The 12576-nt window shown below is 32.4% G+C and overlaps 3 protein-coding genes and 1 pseudogene across 3 annotated transcripts; all 4 read right to left on the bottom strand.

Annotated features, from left to right (window-relative positions):
* Positions 1-142: 142 nt before the first annotated feature.
* LOC106453984 lies at positions 143-900 on the bottom strand. The gene has a single exon (XM_013896175.3). The coding sequence runs from the start codon at positions 709-711 to the stop codon at positions 223-225; it is 489 nt and encodes a 162-aa protein (XP_013751629.1). The 5' UTR covers positions 712-900; the 3' UTR covers positions 143-222.
* Positions 901-4601: 3701 nt separating this feature from the next.
* LOC106453995 (FCS-Like Zinc finger 8) lies at positions 4602-6441 on the bottom strand. Its single transcript, XM_013896189.3, has 4 exons — positions 6261-6441; positions 5821-5882; positions 5013-5737; positions 4602-4887 (listed from the first exon to the last, which is right to left on the bottom strand). The coding sequence occupies exons 3-4, from the start codon at positions 5729-5731 to the stop codon at positions 4818-4820; spliced, it is 789 nt and encodes a 262-aa protein (XP_013751643.1). The 5' UTR covers positions 5732-5737; positions 5821-5882; positions 6261-6441; the 3' UTR covers positions 4602-4817.
* A 2920-nt stretch (positions 6442-9361) lies between these two features.
* LOC106378890 lies at positions 9362-10706 on the bottom strand (annotated as a pseudogene).
* An 856-nt stretch (positions 10707-11562) lies between these two features.
* On the bottom strand, positions 11563-12521 carry LOC106378897 (non-specific lipid transfer protein GPI-anchored 5-like). Its single transcript, XM_013818949.3, has 3 exons — positions 12109-12521; positions 11980-12027; positions 11563-11890 (listed from the first exon to the last, which is right to left on the bottom strand). Exons 1-3 carry the CDS (start codon positions 12428-12430, stop codon positions 11751-11753), a joined length of 510 nt encoding a protein of 169 aa, XP_013674403.1. The 5' UTR covers positions 12431-12521; the 3' UTR covers positions 11563-11750.
* Positions 12522-12576: the final 55 nt, after the last annotated feature.

Here is a 12576-nt window from a genome sequence, read left to right as displayed (position 1 = left end):
AAAGCGACATTGTTGGCAGTTAACTAAAAGTATTGTCTGAAAGAAAGACAAGGTTGATCTTAAGCTACAGTCCCTGAATCTGTATGAAAGGTTCATATGAAACAAAACGAGGACTTGTCTTCTTGATCAAGAAACTCACAAAGATTCAAATGAAAACATATTCATATTTAGAATTCCATCGTTACATAAGCTGTCTTAATCCAAAACAGACATTGCTCGATTTTACAAAACAAGAAGTAGCCTCCCACTTCCCACACCTTGTCCAAAACCACCATCATCATCTTCCTCTGAAACCATCTTAGGAACCGTAACAACCAAAGCCCCATCAACACAAGCGACCGTAACAAGCTCAGGCCTCGTCGTCTCCGGAAGCCTAAAACGCCAGACATCGAGCTCCAACTCATCCAACGACAAACCCAAAGACAACCCATTTGTCCTAACGACGATCTTGGTAATACCCGGATGGATCTCCACCATATACGCCGTCATCTCCCCTCCGCCGCCGCGAAGACCGTCCGTCTCCGCCACGAATCTGAAGCAATCGGGGTTCTCTTCCACGGCGACGTCTGCTTCGGACCTCAACGGGAGCTCGAGAACGCGGTTGAAGATGTGCGGTAAGCGACGGAGATTCTTTCCGGGTTCTCGGGTCGGGTTGTGGTGATGATGGTGGTGGATCAATGTGTTGTTGTTAAGAATTGGATGGACTCTCATGGCTTTCCGGGTCGGGTTTCTAGATAAAAGTCAGAATGAGATTACAGATCGATTTCAAAGGAACCAAAACCATAAAAGAACAAAAAGATTGCGTCTTCCTCTTCTTCTTTTCTTTTCTTTTCTTTTCTTTTCTTTATGAATGGGTGCAAAGGCGACGATCAGAAAAAATAAGTGAGAGATAAGGGAGTTCCTTCTTTTTACCTAAATACCCCTGTTTTAGTTTTATAACAACTACGTCATTTTCTACAGTGGATACATTTCAACAGTAAAAACTCATTACCTTTGAGTCTTTGACTCTTTGACAGTTAGTATCGGGTGCAAATTTGATATCTTCATCCTCGATAATCAAGTAGTAAGACTGTAAGCCTTATGTTATTAGTATTTTACTGAAAAAAGATTAAGGGTTCTAAAATTCTCTTTAAAAGTTGTACCACATTCTCTGTTATAGAAAATAGAAGTTTAGAAAGTAAAAACACCACTCTCTAATATGTAGCTTGTTAATTTACAAACATAACTTCCGATTAAATAGCCCTTTAATATACTCAAATGTTTTTCAAACACAAATACAGTCACTTATTGTCACATGTTATTGTCTTTTACATCTTTTTGTTAAAAAGTTTCACTAAAAGAGAAAAAAATACATTACAAATGATTTGCTGAAATTGAAAATAACATAAAAGAAAAGGACAAAGAAGTGAATCAAAGAAGAGGAGGGTAACGTGCAGCTGATTTGAAAAGGCAACGTGCTAAACCCCCCATTGATACACCAGGTACCAAGCCAAAGAGTAAGCAGATCATCACCAATTGCAATGCCCAATTTCATCACAGCCGAGGATTTGTTTTTAAACCATGCCAGGAATCCATAGAGAATAACATTAGACGAACAAGTAAGACCATTTATACACTTGTCTACTCCGTTACTTCCATATCTCCTAGATGGCTTTTATATGTTGAATTTTGATATCTTTGTATAAACCAACCTAACAAACTATATATATAGCTAGTTATAGTATAGATATTTACTTATTTTGTAGAAAAAAGTTAAAGTTCAGATAGTTACAAAATAGTTTAAAATAAACATCGTTTGATCAAATAGTTACAAAATAGTTTAGTGAGGTAGGTATATTATATTTTATCATTATTAAAGTTATTTGTTTTCTTAATATTAAATTTGCTTTTAATTTTTTTTTTTATGTTTGTGGAACTTAATATAACCATAATCAAAACACCAAAGCAAATCTGAATTTTCATTTTTAAGATTATTTAAAATAAATTTCAATTTTCATTCAATAAATCAAAGGCATAAAGTTATTTAGAATTTATAAAACATTTTATTTATTTTAAATATTGGTACGTCTTCATGAGCTTCCAAAAATGTATCAGCTACTTATACATGTAACTTTCAATTGATAAATATTATGAAAATACATGAACATTTAAATGGTAAATGAAATTTATTTGATTGCACTTAATTATAATAAAAAATAATTATAATTCATTTGAATTTGAAAGAATATATGTAACTCAGTATACTCACAACATGAGCGACTCGACTAATCTAACTTATATCTAAAATCATAGATTTAACTACAATAAGAATATATAATTTTATAAGAATAGTAATTTTATAAATATTAATCATAGGACAACTCAAAACATATTAAAAATGAAAATAAAATATTAAACAATTGTTACAATTTAGTTCTTTTATAAAATTTATATATATGCATAAGACTTTAGGATATTATCGTTATATTAATTTATTTAATTTGGAATCAGACACTTTAGTTTATTTTTATTTCATTCTAAGCACAATATATCTTAAGTTATACATAATCTTAATAAAATATATTTACATATCTAAGACAACAACCCCCTAAATGGAAATAAGAAATTAATCAAAGTTTTAATATATTTAGAATAAAAAAATATTGCACTTGAATTCAGATATGCAATCCAATTTATCCAAATGATGACTAAATCGACTATAAAAATAACAAAACTGATTAGATATAACATATATAAAATCATATGTATAATTAAAGTAATCTAATATTATTAATATAAATGATGCATACAAATTACAAATTAATTTAAAATTAAAAGTAAATAGCAATCAATTATTGTAATATATTTACTCTTGAAATATTTATATCCGTGCATGAGCACTAGAAAATCACCTAGTAAACTATAGATGTTGATTTGAGATGGTCTTAAAGCATCTTTAATGTATTACTCTATTTTTTTCTCTCAAAATGGTGCAACACCAAAATGAAATTGGGTTTTAATCCAATGTATTGCTATATTTTTTTATTTCAAAAGAATATTCCAAAATGATTTCACTTTTATTTAATTAATAATTATTAGTAACTCTTTTTACTAATAAAAATTATCAATTAACCCCAAATATCTTATGTTTATACAACTATCATAAAAAAAATATAATTTATTTAACTTAAACAATAAAATTTAAATTATAATAATCATATATATATATATAAGATAGCATATTTTGGTTCAATAATGAGCACTGGAATATTATTTTTGCAAAATGATCAACTAATGCATTCATAATGAATAGTGAGCTTTTTTATCTTTGTTTTTTTTAAATCGAGCAAAAAATTAAAACGGTCATTTTCATCATTTGGATAATACTTCACCGATTTTTTTCTGTTCCATAAATGATTTACTGGATTATTAGATCACTTATGTTTATTTATTTTATATTTTATATTTTTATGTTTAGTTTTGGTATTTTTATTATTTTATGCTTTTTTATGTAAAATTATTAAATAATCATTTATTAAAATCATATTTCTTTTCATGTTATTGTATTATTTTTAAATATGTAAGTATGAAATAAAATATTCAAAAATCAAAAGACTATCATATAAATAAAAAAGTTTAACTCTAAAATGAAGTAATGGTTAGAGTTACTTCTTTTATGGAGTAATCTCAAAATAGAATGAAATTGAAATATATTTTATTCTGAAATGATGTTTGGAATAGAAAATGATGTTAGATTGGATGTGGCCTCATGACCGCACAATAACAAAATGCTGATCTTCGAGATTTAGCTTCCATTCAAGATTTAAATATTCGTGCATATGTTCAAGCTGAACAAACACGGATTTTACAGAAAAGAGCTACACAACACCAAGATCAAGGAACTCCTCATGCATCTACCACATTCAGTCAATATTTTATTGATCTTGGTGGATCTGGAAATAACCTACCTGATTATTAAGTTATTTTCATCAATATTGTATTAAGTTTGTCTTATGTTTAGAGTTGTTAAATGTTGTATTAAGTTTGTTGTGCTTTTTTTAACTTTGTATTAGTTATGTATCTCAATGGTATTGTTTTCTATTTTATTTTTTAAATTATATAGTATAATTTATAAAATTATAAATTATAATTTATACTTTAATAATTAATTATTGGTAATTCTACTTTAAGAAGTTTAATCAGTATATACATATTGGGTATAAAGTTATAAAAGTTATGTTTAGTGTTAATGTTTTGTTTATGATAAAATAAAGATTGTCATAAAATAAAGGATCATTATGTAAATAAAAAAAGTTTGACATCAAAATGAGGTTGTGAATAGTGTTTCCTCAAATTTGATGAAATACTGTTCATATACTCATTTTTCCCCTCAAAATGATATACTATTGAAGATGAGTTTCCCTCATTTTTTGATGTTTTCCCTTATTTTGATGCACCATTGGAGATGCTCTAAGAAGATTTAACATAGAGTTTGAAACATGAAATGGGTTTTTTCATAAGGAAATATGTTTACATTACATCTCTGTCATGAACATCGCCTACTGAACTGCTGCATTAGTTTATTGTGCTCTCTACTATTATTGCATGTTTAAAAGTAACGATTAAAGTAAAAGATATATATGACTATGCATCATGTAGACGCATAATACATAATACACATATATTGACTGATAGATACAGATACCAACTCTGCCCGGAGCAAACAAGAAAAGCAATTAAACAAAATTTATATCTAAACATAATTATTTTCTTAACACTACAATTTCTTATTTATTTTAGTCATTATCATGACATCTTTTTAATATCAGTAAGCTTATTTAATTGTCAGTTTCTTCCGACATCATCTCCAAAGACCTGCATTCGCTGCTACAGAAGGCTCTATCTCCCCTGCAAAATTAAGTCACCACAAATTTGTTAATTACCTTTGTAAAATTCAAATACAAAAATATTATATAGTTTAAATTCATTTTTATGTAATACTATGAAAGAAGTGTAAAAAATATGAGTTTTACCTGTACATGAAAATGTCATCACGAGGTCCAAGATTCTTCTTACAGTTACAGCAGCTGCTGAGAAAGCTGTCGGGTGGTATACAATCCGAATCGTTAACCGGGTCGGAGCTTCGAAAGAAAACGACGCCGGGTTGACTCTCAACGATACAGTTATCGAATATATGGATCGTTTTCGGGTTAGGCCCGTGACACGTCACGCACGTGTAGTCCTCCGATAGTTCCATCTCGCTGGTCGAGAAGTAGCCCGTGAAGATTCGGGTCGACCCGATACCCGCTTTCTTTGTCTCTTCCGGCGGAGGAGAAACCGGAGAATTTTTCGTTTTGGTCCCGAAATCCGACGAGGATCGTGGAGAGTCCGGGACCCGGATCCTGAGTTGTGACCCGAATAGAACTGTTCCGGATCTTGGTCGGGAGAATAATTCGGGTACCGGGTTTTCATCTTGGACAATGGCGAGTCCGATTCTTGTGGGTTCGAGCTTGAGTCGGGTCTCGGGTTCGTGGGTTTTCGGGTTATCGGATACAAAAGGGTTTTTCAAAGCAGAGAAAGGTTTGGTGTCGAGGATTGAGGTTGGGCTCGCGACGGCGTCGTTTTCAGTGAAGCTTTTGAAGCTGGTGAAAGCTGTGAAGAGGCGTGGAAACGTTTTGGGCGTGGGTTTGCTCTGTTTCTGGTTCGTATCCGCCATTAATGCTTGCTTGCTTCTCGATCTCTTCTTTAGCATAATTCACTGCTCAAGAAGAAAAAAATCAAAACTTTGAACTGAGTTGTCTTAGTAATTTGCAAAAAGAGAATATTTTCATGAAAACTAACCTCAACGATCAGAAAAGTTTCAGAGAAAATAAAGGTGATGCAGTTCTGTTGCCTCCATGATGCTGAGAAAAAAATGAAGTGTACAGTGAAGAGAAAAGTAGAGTACAAGAGAAAACAAAATGAAAGTAACTGAAAAGATGAGAGCTTTGTTATTTGAAGGAAAACAAAAAAAAAGGATTTTTTCACTCCCGACTTTCTCGCATGTAAACGTGAAACGTTCAGCTAGAGTTTGGAGGAAGAAGAAGCAAACAAAAACAGGAAAATATAATAAAAATAAATAAAAAGAGAGAAAATGATCCGTTTGCTTTTGCTTTTTTTAATGTTTGTGACTTTAGTGGGTTATAGTTTCGATGGCCTGAGGGAAAAGAAGAGAACAAAACAGCCCCACTGATTCTCTCCCGTATCTAAAAACCCTCAAAACTCGCCATGAAGTTGCATACCAGAAACAGAGCACTAAGACACGCACACACACCACTTACTAACGCCTGTATGAGTAATATATACTCTCTTTATGCATCTATCAGTATTTATTTTGTATAGCTAAGTCTGTGTAGCATGTATAATGTATATATAAGCTAAGTATATAGAGAGGGAGGTACAATGGAAATCAGTGGGTGAGGAAATTAAGATGAAAACCACTCGAAGCTTTTAACTTCGTGCAGTTTCCCAAATTCGCACCATTAATTTTATTAATTTATTACATTATTATTATTTTGTCTGCCATTATTTATGAATCTATTTTCTGCTTTTTGGTGTGCCAAGGTACCACTCACGTCGTTTTCTACTGGCCCTTTCGTCTTTCATTATTTCCTTTGGATTTTTTTCTTTTTAGTTTTCTTTTCATAATCTTTTCTGCTTATTGGTGGAAAAGAGAACTTTATCAATTAAATAAAAAAGAAGAAGTTGGCAACTCTCGTTTTGCACTTCATTACTTGCATATTTCATTTACTTGTTTAATTAAAAACATGCTTGTAACCTAGCATCATTTGTCCAAAAAAAAAACTATCACCACCGTCGTTTTCCGGTAAGCCAGCGGCGAGTTGATCAGATCCCCTTCGGAATTGTTTTTTTCTTTTATATATAAAATATAAAAACAGGTCTGAGCGCAGTATAACCAGATAGGTGTTACCTCCTTCCTATTAATCAAGGCCTTTTGATTTTGAGATGATTTCAAACAATGTAACTAGCAACATGCTATATTGATTAAAACTGCATATATTTGTTATTATTAAACCTAAAGAATCACATAGTGAATAGAAATGGATATATGGTTTTGTTTCACCGGCCGCTACATTACGATGTGTTTAGGTTCCATTGGTACAAAACGTTAGTTGTATAACTTAAGAATATGTATGGGGTTTTAGTAAAATCAAACAAAATCGAAACCAGGAAAGGAGTAATTATATCAATGAAACAAGCAAGTGGTTTTCTCAACGGGAGACAAATCGAGATGATGTTTCATCTTGTAAATCAAAATCTTTGATGCAAATTTTCCTTTCGTGTAATGATTTTTGGTACCTTTTAGGTGATGATTATGATGGTGATATTGTTAGCATGGGAATGTGGGTGGACTTGGTCACTCAGCATCGGAATGGAATGAGATACGATCATACGTACGAATATATTTCACAATCTTAAGTGATCTCTTTTGCTTTCCTAGCTGGCTAGCCTCTTTGCAAGGTGGACATTTGTACACACTGATAAATAATTTATAGTTTTATCACACACTTGCTATGACACGGAAACGTTTTGACATTATTCCTTTGTCGAACTTTACATGAAGTTCATGGACATATTAGTATATCAATTTCAAGAAACATACCTTTTTTAAATCACAGATCCTTAAGCGATTATGATTTCATGATTGGTAAAAATATTAAGAGAGAGTGTAGTTAGTTTTTAAAAAAACCATGTCAGAAGTGTCTACAGTCTACAATATCAATACTTCTATTAATTAGAAACATTGCCGCATATGCTTACATGTTTATATTATCTTTTCGGATTGATTACTGTTGCTAGTATACATGTCGTGTTCTCCATTATATAACTTGATATAACAAAATTAATAAAATAACTGAATTGCCAATCAAAAACAGGGACAAGAAATCATGAATGGATTTAAGCATTGTTTTTGTTTTTGCAAAAACATGATAATCATCAATTTGACTTTAATAGTGTAAATTCACAATAGAGAAGTGAGAACTAATGAAGCCTCATGAGTCGTGTCATGACTTGTGAACACAATCCATCATATATATCATCGTGACCGTCCGTGAGATCAGAATCTAATCTTTCTGTTGTTGTCAGGACAGGGTCCACTCTTTTAAGAATTATAGATAGGTCCCAGCAAATAACCCTCCGAAAGCACCAAGAGAGGTTCTTCCACGTGGACTAAACGGGGACCACATAAACTAACATCAGCATTCACTGCTTCTCTGTCGCATCATCTATCTTTTACGCAGAAAGTAAAAATAAATTTTAATAAGAGAAGAGTGAAATCATAATATTTGTGGAAGATGAGCGAGCACACAAGGCGAATACATTTGGACTTCCTCGTTCATTAACTCTCTCAATACTATTTCAGCCGAGAAGTGGTTTTGTTGGGTTCCTTGGCCAGGATTTATTCAAATCGTGTTTATCATTTTCTCTTTGAAAAATGCGTTTGTAACAAAATTAAGTCGTGATGTATGTGTGCGTGTCCATTAACAATTTAATATCGATGTGATGATGTCTCACGATGCTTCAATATCGGTGTTTAGAATTGATGACAAGCACAAATCAAGAAGAGTGACTAGCTGTTTTGTTCAATTTCAGATATTGCAGGGATGTTAAGTACCAACTATTGTTATGAAACTGAGAAAGTCATAAAAAGATTTAAATAAAAAACAATTGGCGACCAATCTATAAAGACTTGTTCCATTTCCAATTAAAACCTTGAATCATATAATCCCTACATGATGCTAATAATATGCATAGCAGCTGATCACTTAGTACAAACCTCAAGTCAGAGATACTAGCAAACGAATATGTAAAAAACAATTCGAGTTTATGCAAAGTTTTTTGTTTTGTTTGATCAACAAGTTTATGCAAAGTTTAAAGATGATGTACTAGATAGTAGATGGAAAATGTTCTAATAATATGTATATACGAAAGTGGTTGAATAAGAAGTTGACACATTTAAGATTTGATAAGACAAGAAATGTAGTATTACATTTATCATTTTGACGACACTATGCATGGCTTCTGTTCAAGTCGCATGCGTGATCTCTGATACTTCTCAAAGATTTTTCACACACTCTTTTTTCCGTATTCTTCCTAAATATTTATATACATATCGACTGACTACGATGACGACGTCTTGTTTTAATCCATAACACCCATCTATAATATAAGCCAAACACTTTCTATTCTGTAATAGATTATATATCTTCGTATATTAGTTTCTTCAGTACAATGAACTAAAGAGAAGAGTCACCATAGATCATAATTCATATGGCACGACTTAAAACAACTTATGACATGATAAGGACATATAGACAGACGGGACCATCACTCGTTGCCGTAAACATCTTTTTCTTTTTTTTTTGTAAAAAAGCTTTCAAATTTAAAACAAAAGAAACATACATTGTATAGTTTTTCAACCAGAAAATTTGAAAAAATACGATGAGACATGTCTCATAATCAACCAAGCATTAGGTTACAAAAGAGGAGATCTGTGATACATAAGCTTAGTGAAACAAGAGAAAGATGAAATTACTAAAAAGATGGATGGTAGTATCCGCGGCTTTGACGACCCCTTCCTCTTACTGTTTTCGAATCCTTATCATGGAATTTTTGAAGTGGTTTTATTAGCCTTCCACTTCCTGAGACATGGTGAAGTTCGCCGTAACATCACTCGTAAACCTGTCTCCATCATCTTTTTCTTTGCAAACTTAAAATATCATTTCAACTAAAACAAGATCTTATGCTCAAATTAATTCCCATTATTTCCCTTTAATTATTATATTACTTATCATACTTAACAAAACTATACAAAAACATATCTCTAACGACTCCTTTGCAAAAACCATACTTTTTAAGCAAACCCTCTTTTTCAAACCCAACTTTCTCCAAAACCTTCTGAGATGCTATATTCTCCACTTCCACCACCGCTTGTATCCTCACCACCGCCGGAAAAAACCTCGAAAGATTGGTCCACTGCCATCCTTACCGCTGCAGTGGCTATCCCCCGCCCCCAAAACTCTTTGGAGACTGCCTATTCGAGGTTAGCCCGGCAACTACCATCTCCGGAATCAGGCCTGATGGAGACACAACCGATTGGACGACCGTCCTCAAGCAAAGAGATGGAACGGCGCCATGGGTGTGATATAGTCATATAGCCTTCTGGACGATGTGTTGTTGGGCTTCTTCTATAGATTTAACGGAGTCCCAACGGAGGTAACGTGTGACGTCATCGTCACCGGCCCATTTAAGAACGTCTTCGGCGTCTGAGAGATTACACGACCGAAGGAATAATTTCGGTGATTCCATGGTTATATGGTTATGTAACTTGTATTGTCAGTTAATAACGGTTTAATTTGTTTTTAAATAATCTAACTATACGACGATATGAATAAACAAGAGATGATTCTAATAGGCCATAAATACCCATTAATTATTTGGGCCTATTTCTGTTCAAACTTATTATAAGATCTCTAAAACATTTTCAAAGATTATTTTACTTTTTAATAATTCTATAATAGAATTGATATTTACTCTAATGATACTCTATTTTAAGGTTGGACAAAAAACCCGGAACTGAAAAACCGAACCGAATCCGAACCGAAATTTATTAAATATCCGAATCGGTTCAAAATTTTGGTATTTAAAAAACTGAAACCGAACTTGACCGAACCGAAGTATTTCGGATACCAGAATATATCCGAAATAGATTTATTTCCCTATATATATATTAATTTTCTTTTAGATTTAATGTATATTAAAAACATTCAAAATATATAAGATATTTTTAACTTGTCCAAAATACTTCAAAATATATACAAATAGTCAAAAGTACGTGTATAAAAAAGCTAAAGTATACTTAAAAACACCAAAAATACTTAAAATATATATTGATTTTTAATCCAAATATTCAAACTAAACCAATTTATATGTTGATTTCATGTATTTTGACATATGCAATTCAAATATATATATGATATATTATTTTGTTTATAGATTTTGAGAAATTTAAAGTATACAATGAATTTAAATTTTAAAAAAAAAATTAAATGGGTTATCTGAACCCGCAAAGATTCGGATCAAACCCGAACCCGAATTTAGAAATACCCGAATAGAGTTGAAATCTTTAAACCTGAAAATCCAAAACCCGACTAAACCGGAACCGAACCTCAAATGGGTATCCGAACGCCTATCCCTACTCTATTTTGAATAAAATATAGAATAATAAATAAAAATAAATAAAATATTTTATTTATAGAGTAAACTTATTTTTTACTTTATTATAAAGTAAAAAATAGAATATAGTTAGAGTTCTTTTATTCGAACTATATTTTAAAGGCATAAATAGAATATGGTTGAGTTGGGGATGCTATAATTCATACGAAAGTTGAAACAAATTCTTCGTTCATTTGGGATACTTTTTAGTTACTTTTACCATCTACTATCTCTGGCTCTTGAGTTTTGAACCCAAAACATTTTGATTACATCTCGAGAGTTAATGTTCTGTTTTTCAAATTTGTGTTTTGGAAAATAATGCTTATTATTAAAGGTAAAGAGATCGAGCATGATACCCTTAAAGCAGGAATTCATAGAGGATAGAATACATTACACATCTCAACGAAATGTGAATAAATAGGGAAATAAAAAATGCAATCTGAGTGGGGCATAAAAGCTTCATCGGTTTCAGGAAAAACATGGATGAGAAGAAATCAGTATTTCAAGAAGATTGCGATGTAGGAAGCCACGGAAAGGAAGGTAAGAAGACGATATGAGATCTTGATAGAGCTTCCATCTGAAGATGATCCATCTCCTTCTCCTACTGGCACAGTTTTTGATCCATTTACTGGTCCTATTCCCAAAATGAGTGCATTAGATAACATAGTATATACGGAGATTGGTGTGTCTTCATTGCATGTTTTTTTTTTTAATTTCATTTACCTGAAGAGTTTGGTGAATCTGTAGGAGAGTCAGCAGTAGAACCACCACCTAAAAAATGTTATAATACTTCATAAGATTCAAAACTTTTGGGGATTTGGAACAATCTTGATTTTCTTGAAATTTTCGTACCGTTGCTACAGCCACTGACAGGAGGAGTTTGAACATTACAAACCCGAGGCAAGGCAAGAGCCTGTGTTTGGTTAACGTTGATCCCAAGCTGAGAGCCTCCACCGTTGAGGGCTTGACACAAACAGTCAGGAGAAGACCTGACTACATTACCTAGCTGACTACAGCATTGCTGAGAAGGAGAAGTAGTGTTTCCGGTTATGTAGTTGAGGCAGGGAGACATACTGATCAACGCGGTTGTGCAACTGGACTGAGCAGAGACTCTTGTAGAAGACATCACAGCCATAAAAACTGTAAGCAACACTAGAACTCTTCCCATTTTCATGTTTCCTCGTGTTTGGAGAGAATATAATCCTTTTTGAGTTTTGTTTTGTTGTGTTTGTTATATTTGATTTATGGATTCTTTGGGGGATTACATGAAGGATATAAATAAGTTCTGAAGAAGTTAAAAATGATAAAATGTGGCTTTAA

Source organism: Brassica napus, chromosome A1, assembly GCF_020379485.1.
Source record: "Brassica napus cultivar Da-Ae chromosome A1, Da-Ae, whole genome shotgun sequence".
NCBI lineage: Eukaryota > Viridiplantae > Streptophyta > Magnoliopsida > Brassicales > Brassicaceae > Brassica > Brassica napus.
Note: the sequence above shows the minus strand (reverse complement) of the source record. Positions and strands in the feature narration are given on the sequence as shown.